Source organism: Aythya marila (genome assembly GCF_965140915.1).
Source record: "Aythya marila genome assembly, chromosome: 8".
Lineage (NCBI taxonomy): Eukaryota > Metazoa > Chordata > Aves > Anseriformes > Anatidae > Aythya > Aythya marila.
The window spans coordinates 30,040,390-30,062,981 of NC_139049.1; the positions used below are offsets into that span (position 1 = coordinate 30,040,390).

Genomic DNA, 22,592 nt, shown 5'->3' on the forward strand with positions numbered 1-22,592 from the left:
AATCTTGCCCATCAAACTGAAAGGGTGTATCAGAAGTTGCTGAAACCTAATCTGCAACAAGATTTTTGAATATTTTCCTTAGCAAGTCAACTGACAGTACTGACAACACACACTGGTGGATATCACTGAGGTTAAAACGTTTGTAAAAATTTGGAGGACAGAAGAAGTAGAGAAACAGCATCAAATGATGAAGGTGAAACTCAATAAAGAGTGAAGGGCTTGCATTAGGAAGACACCATTCATACAGACATATTAAAAAAAAAAAAAAAAAAGGTATGGATCAGTTCTGTAGAAAAGTGCTGTTTGACAACAGTGACAAAAGGCCAATGTCCAGAAGAAAGCTACAACCATTACAGAATCACAGAATATTCTGAGCTGGAAAGGACCCACACGGATAACTGAGTACAACTCATCCTAGGATATATTAGTGCAGTTTCATGTGTAAGACACTGGAGAGAAATTCCTCTGCTCTGCTTGGTACAGAGGAGGTCTCAGAAGAAAAGTGTACCCTGATAAAGAGCACCATGCTTGAAGAAAAGCATGGATAGATTAAAGAAGCTCTGGAACAGAGTAACAAAACCACAAGCAATTTTAAAATCACAACCTTTATCAAAGGGCTGAAAAAAAACCCTGCCTGCTTAGTCTACTACAAAATGGATGTGAGTAAAAGGGAACTAGTAACAGCATTCAGGTACCAGAAAGGTTGTGATAACTGCCCTGAGAGCAGGACAGGCCATAATCAGGTTACTTTTCAGAAACATAATTTTAGAACATTTTCTTAATACCTCATCTCACCAGAGAGACAGAGGAGTGCTGGGAGAAAGAATTCTACAGAAGCAGTAGAATTGCTGTCAATGGAGATTTTCAAGAGCAGGTTAAGTAAATATTGTCAGAAATAGCATAGGTCAGGGACTGGTGATGTTTCAATGCTGGCATGCTGGTGTTTCTATTTTTCTTTCTCAAATAGAGATGAAGTCTGTTCCAACTAACCAAGTGATAGCCAGCAGAGAGACCTCCCCTCAGCTGGAGAGTAGTGTTTTACTCAGGGAAACAGAAGTTCCTCAGTCCCTGATGGGTTTAGGGCTTTGGGATTTGTATCCTCTTCTCACAGATGCTACTCAGTGTGGCAAAGCTGCATGTGAACATCAGTGAAAAAAACTGCCAAAATGCCACTTCTAGGATTGCCATCGACAACTTCCCAGGTTTTCTTTCATCTACTTGCTTATAAGAATTGGGTGGCATTTAGGAAGGACTAACTTAACAACCTTAATGTGCATAAGCCAGAAAGATCTTGTTCAATACCTGTAATGGGTCTCAATCTCCGTAATACTGATGATGGCCGTCTCATATCAGCAAGGAACTTGTACAAATCCTCATCGCTCAGGCGATCACCCTCCTGTTGGGAGTCAGGAAGAAAATGATTATCTACACAATCCTTGAGGGCTGCAAGAGCATGAATAAACCATCTGATACTGTAGTCTCCTCTGACATCAAAATGTACCTTCCCAGAACAAGGTGTTAACATTAACATGCTAAATTACAGTTAATTTCTCCATCCCTTTTCCTTTCCTTTTTATCTTATTAATCATCGTGACAGCTGCAGGAACTTTTCAGTGAAAACCTTTTGTCTCCTCATCAATATTATCTTTTTTAAAACTGAGAATGGTTGTTAAAAGATTTCCCCAAAATATCCATTTTTTAGCAAGTATAATGGCTTGAAAAAATATCCATCATTCACATTGTGATCCTCCTTCCTTTTCCCCTGCCTTTTCTTTGGTACAAGTCTAAAAGAGTCTTACTTGTCAAGAGGAGTGTTAATGAACAGTGGGAACTGGAAGGAGTTTGCTGTCAATCTTCCTTGTGCCACATTCTAGTAGCTCAAAATTTTGTTATAACAGTATAGAAAATGTCACTTTGCCACCCTTTAACTATTCAAAAGTAGAAGATACCTGATTATAAAGGTAATAAAACCCAATATGAAAGAAAAAGGAAATAGAAGGATAAAAATGCTCAGAAGTATATTACTTTATTATTACAGTTAATTGTACACAAAGATACTAAAGGAAAGGAAGATAAAAAATAAAAGGTAAGAAGAATTAAAAACTTAAAATCTTAAATCAACATGTAGAGATTTTTAAATAATAAATTAATAAAACAAATTGTCTCAAGGTAGTCCAGAGAGAACAATAAATATACACATAATGATCTACAATTCTGTAGATCATTACTTATTTAATCGCCACATTTAAACTAATGTGTATTACAAAAAGGGCTGCAGAACAAGGCCAATGAATGGAATAGCTACATTAGCAATACTGTAATACTTTTTTTCCCCTCACTTTCTAAGTTTTTGGTAAATACATGACATAACTAGATTTTAACACCCCAAGTAAAAGGTATTTCCTGTACTGTTTGGTGTCACTGAGACCCCAAAGATAACATTTGCAAACCCCAATTTCAGTCATACTGATTTTCTTGAAAGCACTGAGCAGAAGAGGCAGGAGTCACCTTCCATTTATGTGGTTTTCACCAGTATAACTTCATGCCCTGGATGACATTTCTCCTTTACACCACTGAATTTAAGAGCAGACTTTGGATGGCTACCCACAGTGAAATTGGCAGGCAACCAAAACAATCAGAAAAAAGAGAGCTTAGTCAACTTGCAATATATAGAATACACATTTTTGTATTCCCAGTGATCAAGGAATCAGTCCAAAAAATATCTGGTTGTACACTATTAAATCCATTTTATACACAAAGGTGACATTCAAATAATAATTTTCCTTAACCAGATGTGGCATTAAGCAAACCTTAGAAAAAATTAATGAACTGAAACCATTTTCTAAGCTTAACTACAAATTTTATGCTGTTTAATCATGTTTTCCAATGATTCTAAGGGAAATCCCAAGCTCTGGCTCGGAAGAGCTGCCACTCAGCAAAAAAGGCATGAGAAATGCTTTGTTTTCTTGGGCATCACTGGATGTGTTCAGGGAACTGATGCCAAACACAAATCACATTGATGAAACTGTTTCTGAGCCTCCTGATGGTTTAAGGGGATTTTCTATTACCCAATGAAACCAAAGGAGTCAAGTGAACATCATGACAGAGGATATGCAACTCCTAGACTAGGGCAAGTATCTGGAATACTTTTTGGTACATGCTAACCTAAAAAATAACTCTGCCCAAGAAGCAACTTCCTAATTAAGTAGCTTCATACAATACCTGTTTAAAGAAGTTTGTCACTGTCAGAGTAGCTGGTCTAAAACTGGTCAAATTGCAAGCCTCGTCACCACTTGTGGTTCTCTCTAACGAACGCCTCCCAACAATACTGGAATTCCGTCTCTCCGACCACGATCCTTTGCGTTCTTCAAAAAAAACAAAAAATAAAAAGGGAGAGATATTAAAAAAGAAAAACAATTGTCCAAGAGTCTAACTCTGTTCCAAGCAGGATTTTCTACACAAGAAGATAGCTGCTGCCTTTGGAAATTATGCAATAAGCATGATAGAAGAGGTGGTTATGCTAAGACAATCACACTCCTGAGGCATCAGGAGGCTATGAAGCACAGCTGACTACTTCTGCTCCTCTCACAGCAACCTCACCCCAGTGCCTTACTGCTATTATAAAAGTCTTTATCATGTGGAGATTTATGTATTTCTCTTGCTCTGAAAGATGATGAAGTTGGCAGTTTTGGGGATGCTGAAGAGCAGTTTCAGATGAGCCGTGTGGTTCACAAAGATTAATCCACTCCTTTGGAAAATGTTCATCAGCCTGTAACACTCTCTCAGTTAGAAGCCTGGTTTTAAATAATATAACAGATGGTTTGCTTGTAAAATCCTTGAAAGATAAATCCATTTGTTATGATGGACTTTTCTGTTTTATTTCAACCACGACCCAAGACTATCAGAAGGCCTAGAGCAGGGGAGGGGAAGTGATAAAAGGAGCAACAGCAGACAGAGTGCATGAAGCAAGGCTTCAGTATACCCTGGATTTGACCGCACTCCCTTCTGCAGATGCCATAATACTGTACCTCCTGTGCCAACTTCTACTTCCGTGGAATCTCTTTCCAAACTTCCAGCGCTACTCACAATGTTCATTAAATGAATGGCTGTCCAGGCAAAAGGCATGCGGTATTTGCCTAGCCTTTGGCAAAACTGTTCTGCCTGGCATTTCAGTTTTTCCAACTTTTCTTTATTCTGTGAAGAAAGTTTAAACCCAAACCATTAAAAAGAGAGGAATACAAACAAAGTTTCAATTAGCAAAATCGCTACGTAACAATGGCATCTGTTCTAACTCGAAATGATTTTGTGCTTCAACCATGCCTTCTGAAGGAAGATCACTGTTATACAAACAGACTTCTGCTTTACAACACTGCCGTCAGGCCAACAGTAGCAGGTACAGGACAGCCTCACAGTCAGAGCAGCCAACTTTCTGCTCTTCAGCTTCCTGAGCAGCCTGTCAAATCCCAGTGAGCTCATCTGGCTCACTGCTCTTTCAAGAAAAACTGAATTTTACTCCGTGAGGTCTGAAATGGCCTCTTAATCAGCTGCTTGGATCATCTGGAATTGCATGGGAAGCAGAAAACATTCCTCAAAGAAGCAGTATCATACCCATGTTATTGAGAAGAAGAGGATATGAAAGGACTTTGCCATAATTCAGTCCTTTAAAAAGTCCACAGACAGGGAGCTGGATAGCAGACAGCTCTGCTACTTGCATTCTTCTCGCATGTTCAGCACATGCTTGTGCACCTTGCTGCGAAGGAGACCTTGCAAAATCAACCTTTTAACCTACATTCCTAAGCATCCTGCAAATCCAACTCCGAAATTTCACATAAGCACATTCCAACTTGTCAATCCCAGAAAACACAGGGGTTTTTACTTCCGTTATCTAAACACTTCAGGCGGAAGATAGCCATTTTTCACATTTTGGTGCAGTGATGTAGAGACAGAGATTAATAAAAAATGTTAGCTTCTTCAGCTAAAAATACGTTAGAACTTTAGGAAGCACAACTTTGGAGCATTCTGGGGGCAGGCCCATGCCATCCACTGCACTCTAGAGGATGGTATGCAAATTGCTGAAGAGTTAAAGGAGATTGATAATGAAAAAACAAAACAAACAAACAAACAAACACACTAAAATATATTTTTTCATCTACCCTTACTACGTGTAAAAATAGCAGCTTTATCCTGCTGTTGAGTATGGTCTTGCTTTACAATATTAGCAAAAATAAAAATCAGGAGAAAACAGTGAAAAAAAAAAAAGAATCAGAAATGCATTGCGATTGAAAACCAGACTTGATGGAGAATGTCCTGTTAACATATTTCATCAGCTTGTAACCCTTCTAGAGCAAGGGAGAGGCACCATGATGGAGTTAAGCTGCAGATGCAATGGACAAGTTGAAATTTTACTGCAAATTCACATCAAAGGCTGCCTCCACTTGACCCAGCCATAAGCGCACAGCTGATCCTTTGGGACAGGGAATTACAGATGACTGAGCTTGATGCTCATCACCATGTCTCCCCTGTCAGCTACAAAAACTGATGACCTTTAACTACTCTCCCCCCATAAGGCATCAAGATTCAAGGCTCTTTGACTCTTCTTTGGCCTTTAGAATTTGACTAGCTTCTTAATTAAAAACAGATCATTTTAACAACAGGGACAATATCAATGACTGTTGAGTCCAAGGTGAAAGAAAGTTATCTCACTCCTTAATTTGTTAGTAACAAAATGCCTTAAAATGCTCATAGCCAAATTTAAACTTCAAAAAATCTTACCTTTGCTGCATCAGACTCTTTAAAAATCATGTAAGGCTCTGCACATTCCCCAATATCTCCCTGCTGTAATACTTTTTCAAGCTGAGAAGGGAAAATGAACCATTATAAGGACATGTATCCAGCAAGGATTGTTAAATTAAACAAACACTAGGAAGGAAAAACATTCTTTCAAAAGAATTGACACTTGATTTCCCTTTGTGAGTCAGGAACAACCACTACACTCAATTTGTTAGAGCCATTAAGTTCCCAGATCTCCAGCTATAATTGGATCACAAGTGTAAAATATAGGTTCAAAGGGAACATATACCAATTCACTTTGGTTTCCTATGTTCTAGAGCCACTTTCAGCTCATTTTTAAGGTTTTATCGACAGCTTACATTGTCTTCAACAGCATCATTTTCAGAAGACTATTCCTATTTCTGATCTGCTTATTGAGGAGCTATTGCAGCAGCACAAGACAGTGTCTCAGTTGTGTTCAGCTAAACCAGCAGTATTTTAAATCAGCATGTTTTCAAACCAAATAATGGATAATAATTTTAAAAATACATTTAACCACAGAGTAGATATTTGTTTCTGAAATACTTCTCCCCCTATCACAAACACAAAGATTGTTTCTTTTAGAAGCATCCTGTCCCTCCACTGCATGCCTACTACAATGCACATGCTGTTTTTAAACTAGAAAATCTTTAATCTTCTCCCATGCTTATAAAGTGTCATTCATACTCATCAATTAGTACAGCTACAAGATACACATTATAAAGAACAAGACTACTTCCCATCAAATCTTGCACTCCCTGATGAGTTTATGCTAGCAATAGCAGCTGTCTGAAAAATGGATGCCTAGTGAGTAACAACAGCAAGTCCCATGCAAAAATTCACCTGGTAAGGCATGCTATGCATCTGTTTTCTTTTTCCCTGACTTTATCCTTTTCATCATCAAATCAAAAAACCACCTAAGCAAATCTCTACCAGCTCCTCTTGGATCACTGGTTTGACAAGCACTGATGTGCAGTCACAAGCTCCTTTGGCCAGATCCCCATCTCAGAAACACGGCGTTATCTTCTCCTCATATCTTGTGCAAATCAGAAGAGTGAATATGTGTACACGGGGAGAACTTGGCTTTTAGAAGGGACTCAGAGACTTGCACAAGAAAGGGAGAACAGATTATGCCCCAAAACTTTGAAAGCCTTTTTCTCACCTGGGACTATTCTGTCATGCCAGAAAGCCCAAATTCATTTTCAGAAGCTTACTCCTCATCTAAAATGCAGTACATGAAGAACTTGCACAAAACAGAGTCAACAAAATTCTCAAACAACGTTACTAGAAGGCAATGTAACCACTGCCTGTGAACTGAAAGTATGTATTGAAATCTCCTTTTTACAACAGGATAATATTTATGCAGAGACTGGCCAAAAAAATGGATTCAAGTGCCAAAATAAACTAGTAACATTTGTGTGCTCTTTCAAACAAATGAAAGAAAACTTCTATCTTTATATACGTTATTCCAGGAGTGACCAATGTGGCATTTAATTTCAGTTATAGATCTCACTCTGTTAGCAATTTAAATGTGTAAAGACATTTGAACATCTGGCTTAGAGGCATATATCATTTTTGAAATGAGATTCAGATCAAGATGTATTTTTGAATCACTCACTTATCCCTAATTTTAGGAAGTCAGCACATTGTTTCACCAAAGCCAAGGTCAAAACCCAGAAAAACACTCTGTATGAAGCAAACATCTGTGCTTTTTTTTTTTTTTTTCAGTTTTTCAATAATAACAATGTATACCTCCACTGAACAGTTCCTGTTACAAAAGAACTTAATGTACCAAATGAGAATATTTGAAACAAAACAAAATTTTGAGGTTCCAATGTTTATATTTTTGAAAATACAATGCTGCTCTCCAAGTGTAAATAAGTTGGATAGCCAGCCACACTTGGTTTTATTTTATTTTAAATAGAAGAGGCAACAGAAATTAAAATTTCTCCAGCATTTCTTACCTTTATTACCAGAAAGACATCTTGAGAGGGGTAAGTGATAGAAAATATGGCAGATCTGGCCAGTGTGGATATAGCAGCAGGGGGGACATGTGGACGAAGCATTCCCTTCATTTGTTCAGAATTTAAATCAAAGTAGAAATTTTCTGAAATCTAAGGAAGAAGTTTGTTAGCTTCAAGAACTAGTTATACATTGTATGTTCCTTGAAATCTTCACAAACATAACAGACGACTTCAAAATGCATGCAGAAGAAACCCCACCAACAGTGCTTCCTTTCAAATCCAGGCATAAAAATAAAAAATAATTACCTCTTCATTAGGAAATAAAAGCAGAACAGTAGCAAAAGAGAAAAGAAGCGGAGCAAATAATAGACACTGCTTGTAAAGTTTTGTCTACCTCCTCTAAGGTAGTTACAGGACTAGAAAATACAATTGCTATCTAAATTGAAAGTATCAAAGTATTGAAATAGTAAATGATCTTTAAGATCCTTCACAGAGAAAAAAAAAAAAGATGAAAAAATAAAAGAAAAAAATCTGGGAGGAAATAGTGAGCTTTTTATGCTGAAACACAAAATCCTCTACTATATCAAGGCTTCAAAGCCAAAATGAACGTGAGCTGGTTGTCAACACCAGAGGTCACTAAAGAACTGACTACGTGAGAGAAAAAAATGTATTCACAAGATGATAAAATTGGCTTATGAAATGTGATTTAAATATTAAACAAAGTTCACATAATATTCTGCATACTCTCATCCATACAATTTAAAACTCAATGCATTAAATTCAAGTCTTAAAGAGATAAATGTCAAAATGCATATTAGCAATAGTAGAGGGAAAAATGTTGGAGATATCTTGAATTAGAAAAACTAAGAGCCTTCAGATGTTAAATACAGAACATAAATAGGAGAATAAATGAATTTTGCATTCCTCATAACTTAGATATTGAAGAGACTGCTCAGCTTTATTTTGACTTTAGCATGTATTAAAACGTTACTCGGTCACAAACCACACTGAATCACAAAGAAGAGAGGAAGAAAGTCTTAAACAGAAGAAAAACTTACTGAAACCTCTTATTTAGATTAAGTTCTCTCTGGGGAAAACATTTTTGAAAGGCCAGATTGGAAACTATATACAGTCTTATTTCAGGCACTCACATATTAAATAATATTTTTAGAAAAGTGGTTATATTTCAACTATGTTACTAAGCGGAAGAACACATAAGAAGGTTCATGGAATTCCTTCATCATTCTTCCAACCACTAATTATGTCACTATCTTCTTAATAGTTTCTTTTCAGAATTAATCCCCTCCATTTTTCTTCAACATAGGTTTATAATGTTTCCATTGGTAATAAAACAAGGTAATAAAACAACCTACCTTTTTCTTTTCTTTAACATCATACAAAGCCAAACTTGCAAAAATGGGCTCAATTTCTATCTCGAATCTTGATAGAAAGAAATAGATAAAATCACTTGACTTGCATTTTGCTAGAAAAAAAAAAATAACCAAACCATTCCCCAAATCCTTTCTGGGTAAGGTGAGAGCTGACCACTCTTAGCTGAAATGTCAGAAATAGGTGAGCCAACCTAAAGGTTTCCACCTGCTAGAAAAGTGGGAGTGAGACCTCACTTTTCACCTGTCCTGGTTCCTCTGCATTGCCTCTACTCCTTTCCACCAGGACACACCTTTCTAAAATTTCAACTAATTGACCAAACAGGAAGGTATATTTTATGTCCTGGGAATTTAATCCCAACATCTATAAATTCTTTTATCCTCTACTAGTGTTGCTTGAAAGCTGAACAGAACAACCTAAGAGCTTCCTTAATGAAGGGAAATTATTACTTGGGATAGCTGTAGTGCTTGCCTCCTCCGATTACCTCGAGAAGCTGTGCTGTGTGCTAACATACTACAGCTCACGTGCTGGTATGGCTAAATAGCCAACTGCTCCTCTTGGCATTACTGACAAGAAAGCTCCTTCCTCTGGAGAGCTGGGGACAGTCATTGTGTCATTTTTCTGCTTTTCACTATTTGTCAGCAAATACCAGTATCTCAAAAACTTTCAGGAAGATGTCAGTTTTTCAGAGTAACTTTTATCAAGGAAGTTTTTCACGTAAACCAGAACATCACGCAGTGCAATGGATATGGCATCCATCCCAGACAGACTATAAAACTAAACCTTTTACTCAGTGCCACTGTACCTTTGGCCTAAAGGCATCCAAGTATTTGTACTATCTGAACCAGTTTCAAAAAAAAAAAAAATCTCTAACTTACCAAATTGCACTAAACTCATTGTACACTCACCTGGGATGCTGAAGAAATTAAAAAATAAATAAATAAAAATGAGCAGGGACTGAAATGCTATTCTCCTGCCTGCATAGCTTCTCCATGCAACTAATGCCTGATCCCTGGTGGCATCTCCCAGCGCCTGGCATCCAGGTCTGAGATTTTCAGCCTGGAACTCTTTCTGCCACCAGGCAGAGCAACATACAGGACCACATCAGCCAACAGGTATTTTCTCTAGTTCTGCAACAAAGGTGAGATTAACCTGAAAATGACCCTGCTTAGGTCGTCTGAAATAGAAAGGTAATCTTTCTATTTTACCCACATTTCTCCTTAGACTGAAAAATTCCCTGGGGAAGAGGCCACATACTTCTTTTTGTGCCATTACGATAGCACAATCTTGGACGCTAGCTATTAAAACAATAAAGTTTCAGAGATTATTGTGGTACACAAATAAGCACGTACTTGGCAGATTTGCTATAAATTTAGAGTCAGCAAGAGGTGCTCAAATAGCAGAAATTATTAATTTCCAGAATTTAACTTATTTATGCTAAAGACACCATTCTTTGGAGATGAAGCTCCACTGCTACTGCATATTATGTTGTTCCAGTTCATAAAAGGCTGCAAAATCAGTTCATCTCTACGGCTATATTAGGTCCTGGAGTACTCTATGAGTAGGAGCTATGTCCCACACATATATCTCAGTTATGAGCCGCAATGTAGTCTAACTGGAGCTCTCTAATAAGAAGGGTTGACCTAACTGAGGACACAGAAGATGAATACAGCAGTGTGGAAAATCAGTTTTGTACTTTATTTCTCCAAGGGAATAACAGTAAAATTTTACCTTGTGTTATTAGAGAAGAGTTATAGGCAATGAACCAGCTGCAGGTAACCCTATATTCAGGAGCTTCACTTCATTAAACTTGTTTAACAGGTCTCTATTCCTCCAGTTAATGCTGGCTAAGTATATAAAGTCCTCACTCTTAAAGGGACACAGTCAAGGTTGTTGAGCCTAAACTTTGGCAAATCTTTGGTTTGCTTACGTTGTAAAGCGTTAGTCTTACGTTTTCAGGCTCAAGCGTTTTTAAATTTTATTTTTGCCCCACTTAAATATCCTTCTTAGAGCTGAACACCAACGGCTGGTCAAGTGCAGAGCCCTGTGATATGGGACAGGTATAGCTACAGATTCGCTGAAAAAGAACGCAAAAAAATGCCAAGGAAGGTAAATACCTTCTACATCACACCAATATAAAGGAAGTGTTGAAGATAAACTGAGTCTGATGCACACTGCCGTGTAAGTTACCCTTTACAGAATTAACCTTTAAGCCTATGACTAAAGTAAACAAAGTTACATCGCTTTAAGGGTAATAAACAAGGCGGCAGAGTATTTCCAGGTGCATGTGGATACAACAGCAGATTTAAATTCTCCATTCCTGTAACACAGCTGTTTGTTGGAGTGATACTTACTTAAGGGACAAACACTTCACCAGGAGTCTTTGGCCAAAGTGTTCTTTGGGTACTTCGGGGACACTAAGTCGTTCTATAGGCTCCTCCTGAAATTTGTCACAGGAACAGCCATTTAGACACGAGACTTGTAAAAACCACTAATACCATTATGAAGCAAGTACATTCATCATTTTTTTTCTCTTAATACCCTAGCACCAATCTAATCTAAGGTTTACCAGTGTATTGCATTCTCCAGCAGCTATGAGTATATTAAAATTCCCCTAATGTTTCTACATTGTAGGGGACTAGATAACCGTAAAGTAAAATCTTCAGATTTTACTTTACGTAGTATGGATGGCAAGACAGCATGCTGAAAAAAACATGACTCCAGCAAAATAGCAAAAGTTCTCATGGAAAATTAAAGGTTCTCATGGAAATTAAACAGAGATGGTCTTAACTCCTCAAAATCAACTGCAGACTGACAGATTTCACATTCCCTACATCCTCCACTTTTTTAATCTCACCCACATCCATACAAAAATACCTCATCTGGTGCTGGGTGTAGTGCAAAAAGCTCCTTATGCCTATTGGACTTCCTCTGATCTTCATTGTGGTGGTCGATCTCTTCGTTTGGGGTTCGGTCCAGTAGGTTTGGGAGAAGTGCGTCTGGAAGGGAGTTCTTCAGATCAAAAATACTGCATGCCCAGCTGCCCCGGGGAGTGTCGTCAATCGACATTGAACGTCGCTTAAGGTCATCCTGGGATTCAACAAATTAAAAGCAACTCATAATGGGAAAGGGACTGCACTTTTAAAATGCAACTATAAATCAGGTTTTATGTAGCAATGTTTCAAAGGTACATTACTTGTTCGTCCTGGTAACTGTTGCCATCTGGAGCTTCATCAGACTCAAAGACCTGTTTCGGGAGCCCCTTTTGCCTCTCCTTCTGTTTGTCTAAAGTGTTGGGATTAAATCCAGTTCCCAATTTGTGATACCTAAAAACAAAGTATTGCAAGTGCACTGTTAACATTTTTTGATCCCAAACCCAGAAGCAGAATTGCAGAACAAGCCCAGTATTATCAGCGTGGGGCATCTCAAAGCATGAACTGCTCTGTGCAAACAGTATTTCCAGTCACTGTCCGCTGTAGCTGGGTAACAATCCAACAGCCAGTATTCCTGTAGTACAGTGTGACTCTGTTCAATTATAAAGCCATGCTGGGTGATGTCCAGGGAAGTATTATCAATGCCCAATTATGGGCATCATAAAACGTGCAATTGTAGTGCCAAGCTTAAACCAACAATAACGCGGGGATGGAAAGCCAGCGGTTCTGCTGAAGCAGGAATTGGCTGGCAGCAGAGAATATTAATACCCTGAAAACCAACACATCAGCTTCAGGTAGGACTGCAGGAAGCCTGAGGTCCTGAGCACACTGGAAAACATTTGAGTTTCTGACACCAACTAAAATGAGCATCTTCCCAAAGCATCTCTATAAACAGGATCGGGCCCTTCAGAACAATGCAGAGCTTAAGAGCACTTGTTAGTAAACAGTCTGTCTGCTGTTGCTGACAAGATCAGACCTCTTTGACTAACAAATTTTTGGATACCAAATGGCACTGTGTCTATATTTACCCACACATATGGCCACAGCCACAGCGTCCTTACAATACAAACTCTTAAGTCAGTTCCTGAAGTAGTGCTGGGGTCACATCTAGAATTAATTGTTCATATCCTGCCCTGTTACTAAAATTAACACAGAAGGATAAACAGGCATGGCAAATGCATGGACGTGCTAGCACTGAATAATGAAAGGGAGGTGAAAAAGCTGGAAAGTATTTTTCTCACTAGGCTATACTTCCTGAGACCTGAACAATGCGATCTGCACAATCCTTAGCCAAACATTTGCATTTCAAAAACTTAAATTCGTTCTAAGCCAGAAATGGCTTCAGAGATGCTTGTGGTCATTGCTGTCATCAGTCTAGCATACAGCAACTGATGCCCTAAGGTTGAAAAATAACATTCTATATTTTTTTCAGTCCAACAAAAAAAACTTATTTACCTTTTCCTATGGAACTATTATACTATGGAACTATTCACTTAACGGATGGATTCCTCTGTCCCCCAAAATATTTTGCTTACAAAGAACTGTAGACAAAGATTGAAATAAAGAATTTTTGCCCTGGGGTGGGAGAGAAAGGAGTATGGCACATCCGAAGTCGTGTTCTTCTAAAGCTAGAAGAGCTGGATTTTGTGCCCCCAGAGCTAGCCAAAGCACCTGTAAGCATCCAATAGGATAGACCAAGGAAACCTGTTACCACTATCAAGTAACAGATCCCTGGTTTCCTAGACAGCAAGACTTTATGTGAAAAACAATTCAGTTCTTTCCAGCCAGGCTTTTGGGCTTCTCCTCTGTTCCAGCAGCAACCCCTTCATTTCCACCCAGTGCATTGACAAGATTTTATGGCAGTAAAAACTGCTGTGAATGTTTATAGAAGCGCCTTTCCTCTTCTGAAGGGGTAAGAGTCTGACTGCGACAATCCCCCAGTACACACCCTCAACCCACTCAGGCAATGCTGATGTCTCTACCTGCACTCTGTGGACACAAACCACAACCTGCAGTTGATCTACACAGGACAGAAAGCTTTACTGTTTCCAACTACAGCTCCTCAGTGCAGGAATCACAGCCAGGTACTACAGATACCAGTGAAAGTCACTGAGAAACTGAGACGTGTGCTTGCTGAGTGGGTCACAGTGTCCAAGCCTACTGCTCACATTGGCTGGGAGTTACTAAAACATCTCTCTCTGCCAGGTTCCTTTTTTTTTTTTTTTTTTTTTTTTTTGTGTGTGTGTGTGTGTGTGTGTGTGTGTATGAGATTGCAAACCACATTTTTATTAGGTCATCTTAGCACCGCAGAGCATATCTTCAGCATCCCCTGGAGTGGTGCTCTGGACAACATTAAACCAGTGAATTGTAGCAACTGCCACAAGGGCAGAGCTGTAGCCATAGTCAAGTCATTTTTAGGTGATGCACATCACATGGATCACTTACTCCTTGACAACAGCTCTTGAAGTCATCAGACCTTCAATCATCTGAGAGAGTATATGTTCAAAGTAAAACTACTCAGAAACTTTCCAGCTAATTTGCATAAAATAGTCAATGCATGCATGCTGCCTAAACAGTTAACTCATTATGTAGACATTGTGATAGTTTAAATATTAACAATCATTTCTTTAAACCACATACTTTCTCAAAGTGTCTTTGTGAACAAATAAACAGGGCAGAATACTGTGCCTTACGGTGCTTGTGCCTGCACGTGAACCTTACATCTTTACAAAACTTAAAGAGCTAAAAACATAAGAAAGCAAGCACGAAGTAAGTGATGACAGCAATTTTACTTCCCTAAAATAATTTAACATTCCTTAGTTTCCCTATGTTCTAAAGGAGCTGCGGTTGATGAAAATGGCCTAGATTTTCAAAACTGTCCTAAGGGGTTTTGATGTATATGAGATCCAATTTTCAGAACACAAAGCATCAGTTCAGCTGAGCTGGGCAACTAAAAGCCAATGTACATGAAATCAGTACCCAGGTCAACCATTTTTGAGCCTCCTCATACCAGTTAGCCACCCTGAAAAAATTTGAAATATGAAATCAAGCTGACAAATGTCACAGGGTACTTACTTCCTATTCACAATTGCCCAGTCTTCCGTGTAACTTCTTACACAGTCCCTCACATGAGGGTCCATCTCACTGTTAAAAGAATAAAAACAAACATTGTAAAATCACAGAAATGATACTGCCTTTTGACCATACTGGCTTTCCCTTAGGTTTGTATCTGCTGTTTCAGGCATTTATGGACAAGACGTCCAGGCTTCAGCCTTGCAGATGTTCCAGTGCGGAACAACTAAATCTCTTGGGTGAGCTGCAACGCTGTCACCTCCTACCTCTCTTCGGGAACAGCCGACACGAGCGTTCGACATTCTCGGGGGGTGTACACAACCTCAATATCATCAGAAGGAAACTCAAACAAGTCTCGCAAGGGGCCAGACTCGACTGGCATCGGGTGTGCACTAAGGTATTCCTCCAAGTCAACCGGCTCCACAGCTTCTGTAAGTGGCACCTGGGAAAAGACGAGCAATGGAAGAGTCTTAAAACAAGGAGAAAGAAAAAAATACACGGATGCATGCTACTTGGTTTTCTAAACCAGCTCTTCTGCCTTGTTGTGGAAACTTAATCAGACTATAATTAACCCCAGTGATTACCTATGGTAACCTAGTGGTAGCAGTCTTAGTAAATACATCTCATAATGCTGTTTTTCATGTCTTATCTTTTATCTGCTATTTCTCTAGATATTCCTATTATGCATATCATCAAAATCTCAAAAACAAAACAACAACAAAAACACCCACCTACAGATTTCCCTCTATTTTCAAGAAATTCATCAGTTTGCCTCAAAAGCAAATATTACACTTCATTTCCCATGTGTGTGTGACTTTGGATTTTTTCTTACCATGCTGCTACTCTGATGCAAAAGGAACCTAATTCAAGACGCAAAAAACCCTTTCACCCTCAGGCACAGCCCACAGACAGGAATTCAAAGCATGGGCTGATTTACTAGGAGCTCATGAAGTCACAGAATTCTGAAGATTAACATTATTTTGAATTAAGTGACATCTCTGGGGATCACAAAACACACTGTTTGTCCACCAATGGTGCAAGTTTAACTACCTCTTCTACCTGACGTTAGGACCTTGTGCACCAATATGACTGAGTCCACACCAACAAGGGACACCACTCTAAGTGAAACAGATGCTTAAAAAGCTTCTCCTGGGCACAAAGCTGGCACACAAAGCACGAGGAATGATTGAGCAACCACACGTGCAGAGCAGCAGCAGTTTTCACTGGATGTACTGATCTCACCACACTGAAAAAAAGTGTTTTTTTTAAGATACTTAAGAAAAATCTGCATAAACTGAATATATACATTACATAACTGTGATTTTACATATGTATACTACATAGATACATACATATTCTGATTTAGGCACATTATACTATAAGGCTGCACATAAACATAGACACTAAGAAAATGAAACACTAACAGCAAGTTTTGAGGAACCTGTTTCTACAGCAACTGACAGCTTTCCTAGAATTCCCTGGCTCGTTCCAGCAAGACTAAGTGGTTTCATATGAGTCACAAAAACACATCAAAATTCAGCAATTTGTTCTCTACTACTTCCTCTTTCCTGTCATCCAGATGATTTCTGTGGAACAGTAAGCATGGCTTGTCTTCTATTGGAGATGACTTTTTAAAGTAAGTACTAAGTGTTCTTATTAAACATGCTTCTCAAAAATTTTGTTATTTCAACCTAAAAAGTCTACTTCTTAAACTTTATTGCCAGAAAGTTCTAAAATAAATGAACTTTTTATTCAGGGAAAAAGACTTGGCTAGCACAGCAGGTATTGAAAGAATCTCTCCTGCCACAGCCAACCTCAATGAATATTGTAATTTTCTTCTAATACAGAAGGCCAAACCTTCAGCAGGAAGGTGGCATGGCTCCAACAAAGTCAGGTGAGTTAGCCCAGATGATTTCATGCCTGATAAGAATCTGGTTCACACAGAAAAGTAGAATAAAACATGTCTAGAAACCCAGTATTGATTTCTGCAATTTAGGTAAAAGGCACCGTTACTTTCTGTGCAAAGAGATGCAATGTAATCATCGTGTATCTAACTTCAACCCCACAACCTTTTTCCACTTCTAAGCTTTGATTTTGGAAACAAAGTGAAAATACATAATTGCAGAACTTTTCAAAGGACAAACCACATACTTTTAACTGTTTTTATAACTGCAAAACTCAAGGCAAGCAGAACTTGTCTTTGCTCTTTCCCACTTTGCAGGCGACATGTCATCACCTCACACTATTTGTTTCTTTTTATACGTGGATAGACCAGCTCCACATGGCAAAGACAAGTGACAAAACTTACAGCAGTGAAGTGTGGCAGTTCATTGTTGAGGAATTGCTAGAAGTGCACGCTTTTTTTCCAAAGAGCTGCTACATACTACTACCACTACTTTGCGTGCAATCCTTTGTGTGCACACAAAGTAGCTGAAAAGTCCACCAAGTCCACTGAATCTCCAAAGAAGAGTAAGAATTTAGAAAGGGAGACCTCATGTAAATGATGACAAAAATAACAAAATCACTGGACAAAGGCCACAGAGCTTTGGGGTGGCAGAGATGTGGGAAAATCAGACCCTCACTCAGACCCTCCCTCTGCCAGTCCAGTGCCACAGCAGGCTGGGGGAGCCCCTCAGGGTGCCTTAAAGCTGCTTGGCTCACCCTATTTATAAGCTCTAACATTTTAAGACTTACTTTTGCTCTTCCTGCTGACCCCCCTTCCACACTTTCAGCTTCAGAGCCCACCCACCATTTTCGTGGGCTGGCTCAGCAGAGCGGAACTGACCGTGGAAACGTTAAGTTTAGATCAGCACGTATTAATTTACCTACACGTTTTCCCAGGCTAATAAAGAGGCACCTTTTCCTCATTCCCTCTGGTCTTTCACATTTCCTCATACCCTGATTAAGTACAGAAAAATACAGAAGACAAGTAAAAAATTCTCTCTGTATTAACGCAGAGGCTGCACAGGACTGAGCGGACACAGGGCAGGGACTGCCAAAGCTGCACCACTTTTCCCAATTCCTGGCATTTTACAACCCAAATTTCATTTGTCCAACAGCAGCATCGTGATGCATTTGACAGAAGGAGAACCAGCTGGCTCTCTAGCGAAATGGCAGCAGTGCTAGTGGGACGACGCAGTGCCAGGCTCCAGGGATTTCCAAGCCCTTCGTACACCTCAGTTTTAGGCCCAAGGTTACACTTCACAATTTTCCAGTTTGTCTCTTCAGATAACTATTGTACCATGAAGATGTAAACAAACATAAAAGTCAAACCCAGAAGCCTGTATTAGACTCACCATCTGTGCAGCCAGAAATACTGTCTAGCACCTGAGTAAACAGGCCAAACATAAATTCATGGCTATGAAGAGGAACTACTTCGTGTCAGACTATTGGCAGATAAAAGGCAAGCACATTATTTTAAGCTTTAGATATTTGTGGGGGAAGAAGTGATGAAAGAGGAGGAGGAAAAAAGGATGAACTAGCGCACCAAATGGAAAGTGAACCCAAATGGCATCCCTGCGTTTGAGCTGAACCACCACAGCTCCTCGATGGCCGCTCACTGCTGACAGCTTAACTTGGCCCATCCTGCTACACACTCCTGCATCCCTCTGAAGCTGTGGATGAGACCAAGAACAAGAACAGTATACAAGAGGCTATTTTTCTATTACCTGCAACCTAGCCAAAGCATCAGCTGTCTGAAACTCTTAAACAAATCCATCAGGTCCAGGGCGCACACTGAAGGAGTCAGATGAGTTCAGATAAAGACCAGGTTATCCAACATAACCATCCCAGCTTCATCGCTAACCAAGGTGCAGAACCTGTTTTATCTCATCGCTGAGTCTCCAGACCTTGTCTACCTCAACAGCCAACTCCCACGGCCTAAGATGACTGTGATACGTTCTCAGCATATGGGAGTTTCGTCCTTACCCTTGTGCATCATTCTGATGTATGGCTGATCTCCAGACTATCACAATACCAAGCCCCACTTTCAGCTGCATATGAGAAGGTTTTGAAAACTGCTGCTGCACAAATGCAGGGAACATGCGAGGAGCTACAGAGATGTCCTCTTCCAATGTCCCTGCCCATGGCAGGGGGCTGGAACTGGATGGTCTTTAAGGTCCCTTCCAACCCAAGCCGTTCTGTGATTCCACACTGCTGTTTGCTGACAGGCCGGAGACAGAGCTCCATCTTGCTAGGTGCCGCCAGAAAATGCCTTTTCAGCTCGCCCTGGCAGCTCCTAGAAAGCAGCAGAGGTGCCTCCTCCATATGCAGATGTTCTTTCTTCATCAGACTCCAGATAACACAGGGACAATTTCAGTCAAGTATCTGCCAGTGGGCAGTCCACCTACCAACCCGCTAATTACACCTTGCAGGAGAACGAATACCAGAGCACTGCTCTTAGGAAATTGCTCACAGGGTGTCTGGTCCCACCAACAAGGCTTTAGGAAGCACCTCCAGAAACTGAAGCTGTGCAGGAGCTCTGGCCATCTTCTCAGCTAGGACTACAGAATGATTTAAGTTAACAGCAAATACGTGCTAAAAATATGCAAAGGGAAGCCTGCTCTCAGCATCGTGATTATTGCTCTTTTAAAAAGTACTCCTTGATTTTGCACAGCCTGTAATTAAAGATCAATTTTTGGATAGACTTTCAGATAATTCCTTAACACAGCTTTCACTCAGTCTTGATCCCTAGGGCCACTTCACTCACAGCAAGAGCTCTTCTGGGGCTACAGAAATCAATAGGACTATACAGGGGGAAAAGGGACACTTGGTGTGACTACGAGGGGCACAGCCTGCTCCCTCGCCAACCTAACACCCAACACGACATACCGGTAAGCTGCTGGTACAGCAGAAATCAAACAGTCCATATTTCACACTTACACATCCCAATCACCCCAAATCAAACATCACTTGCAAGCCATGGTTCTGTAAATATCCTTAATCTGACCAAGGGCACACACTCTGTCGGCTTAACTAATACACCAGCCCCATTGATTTGGCTTATATAAATTATTTAATGCACGTATTCCATATGTCCATCTGTGCTGCTGCAGCTCTGGCTCTCAGTAGTTGCACTACAAAACCCTATTTCAAAGGTTTATAACTCTCCTGAAACAGGGACAGTCAAGCTTTCTTCTTTAAGGCTGTGTTATTCTTCACTGTTATATCCCCTTAAAAGCTTGAAAATAAAATTTCGTTTCCTATCGACTTTGTCCTTCTCTAGACAGTAAACATAGTATTTTGCTGTAGTTTTAGTGCGCCACTAGCCAAAATGTGTCTCCCTCCTATTTATTTCTTCTTCTGAGCACCCATGTCATCATCATCAGTTACAGAGGCAGCACCTGCACAAACCTGGTGACAGGGCATGAACCTCTGCTGGAGGACAGGGCAAAACCCCACGGAAGATAACGCGAGCTCCCACTTCAGCCACGCATCTCACCCAGGAGCTGCAGGGAAAAAGGGCTAACACACAAGGAGCTCTGCACCTGGGGCACCACGCTATAAGGCTCGTGGCCTTTTCTGCCCCACCAAGACGGCAAAAAATAGGAAGCAAAGGGCAGAGACACCCTGAGGTGCCGGCCTGGTGTGGCTGGCAGGGACAGGGACAGCAGCAGCCAGCGGCGTGCAGGACAAGGCAAGCACTGACCAGGCAGCAGGGACACTTTCCATCAAGGCACTTTTCCATCACGCTCAAGGAATGACCAAAGGAGAAGTATTTAATTAGCTTACCATTTCATTAGCCATCATTATGGGCCCTTGCCTGAACAACCTTCCCCTCCAGTTTGCTTCCTTAATGAAGCAATTACATCTAGGCTAGTACCTAAAAAATTAAGGTCTGTTGTCCTGAGGACTGCACAGAAGCCCAGTAAGGGATCACAGCAGCAGCAAGGGCAGAAGAAGGGAAAATTACCATCTCCATCTCACAGACAGTGACTGTAGCACTGAAAACAGCCTGTATAGATCACTGCTGTGCAGCCTGATGCCCACAGGCATTCAGATTTTTGTCTAAGGGACTTGAACCTAACTTCTCCCTGCACAAACAGCAGGGCAGAGGGGAGATTTCTAGACCCTATTCATTTCTAGACCCTATTCCAACAGTTTGTTGCCTAACTCACGCATATCATACAGAGCACCATGGGTAGTCTTGTGGGACACACACTCAAGTCCAGCTATGATTTTGCAGACTTCCTGCTAGCATATGTCAACACAGCCATGAAAATCACAATTTCCTTCTCATTTCCTCCTCCCTCCCCTACTCACCCTCCCAAGATGCTCATTCTCATGAGGGGTCACAGCAGCATTTTAATTGGTTATGGCACGATGGCTTGGCAGGACGCATCCAGCAAAACAGGGATTTGAACCCAAGTTCCCCGTGTCCCAGTCCAAGACCAATTTTCTTTTTTTTTTCCTTTTTCTCCTTTTTTTTTTTCCTACTCTCCAGGGGCACAGACCCAGTCTGCATTTGTCTTTGAGGATCACAGTACAACTTAGGGCCTTGTAAAAACGATATTGGCAAAGACTGGAGGGTTGTGTCTCCTGTGTGGGAGTAAAATTTCCTTATCATGTGCGGACATGATAAGGGACCTTGAAAAATTAACCTCGCAGAGCTCCTCATCACGAGGAGGATCCTGACTACTAGTTTTACTTGGCACTTTTTCAAAATCAGGGTAATTCTTGGTAATTTTGAAAGTAGGACAAAGTTCCACCTTAACTTCAATACTGCCTTAAATATTAAACAATTTATAATGTGCTAAAACTGCAGCAGATTGCGCCAAAGCTTCAAATTCTAAATTAATACCAACTTCCCACCCACAGCCTCCCTGGGCAAAATCTTGGAAGGACAGAAGAAACGGATTAGCATTTCAAAGCTGAGCCCCAGCCTCCTCTGAGCTATCGCTGGGTCTCCAGGGCAAACAGGCACTTCCCTTGCGGAGCATTCAGGAATGCAGATGGCCTGCTCCTGTTAGGCAGAGTCCCCCTGAAAGGCACACTGGTATCTCAGAGAGCTGCAGGAGCAGGCAAGAAATCTATCTGATGGACCGCAGAAAGGACTCGGTGTAAATCTGGGAATATGGGAAATGTGCTGCTAAAAAAAAATAAAAATTGCAGGCAAGTTAGAGAAGGTAAGGGTTTAAGTATATTTGCTAAACAGAGACATCTGGTTTGGTTTTAATTGCAAACTACAGGCCATAGTTAATCTAAGAGGTTCCGAAACATGAGCAATGCAATATTAACCACTGACAATGCTCAAGGAATTAAAAAACATGTTCTGCTTGTGTAAACTACATTTTGCTTTGCTGTAACACTTACTCCAAAAATGGTCATCCCTGGTTTCAAATTCTAAGAATCCCATTTTCTTAGAATCGTCGTTTGTCACTGCTGCAGTTCAAGAAAATCCATACACCTAATTTCATATTCCTAATGA

General features: G+C 40.2%; 1 protein-coding gene across 8 annotated transcripts in view; it reads right to left on the bottom strand.

Annotated features, from left to right (window-relative positions):
- DOCK7 (dedicator of cytokinesis 7) overlaps positions 1–22,592 on the bottom strand; it is a gene marked incomplete at its 3' end in the record, with an annotated part of 96,903 nt that overhangs the window by 60,045 nt on the left and 14,266 nt on the right. For all 8 annotated transcript variants that reach the window (XR_014318057.1, XM_082766526.1, XM_082766525.1 and 5 more), the window contains exons 3-13: positions 15,433–15,608; positions 15,170–15,238; positions 12,358–12,487; positions 12,039–12,251; positions 11,516–11,601; positions 9,146–9,212; positions 7,773–7,922; positions 5,773–5,853; positions 4,029–4,194; positions 3,223–3,365; positions 1,303–1,396 (exon numbers count right to left, since the gene is read on the bottom strand). Coding sequence is in view for 7 of the 8 variants with exons in the window: in XM_082766526.1 (XP_082622652.1) it covers positions 1,303–1,396; positions 3,223–3,365; positions 4,029–4,194; positions 5,773–5,853; positions 7,773–7,922; positions 9,146–9,212; positions 11,516–11,601; positions 12,039–12,251; positions 12,358–12,487; positions 15,170–15,238; positions 15,433–15,608 (1,375 nt within the window). The remainder of the gene's footprint in view (positions 1–1,302; positions 1,397–3,222; positions 3,366–4,028; positions 4,195–5,772; positions 5,854–7,772; positions 7,923–9,145; positions 9,213–11,515; positions 11,602–12,038; positions 12,252–12,357; positions 12,488–15,169; positions 15,239–15,432; positions 15,609–22,592) is intronic.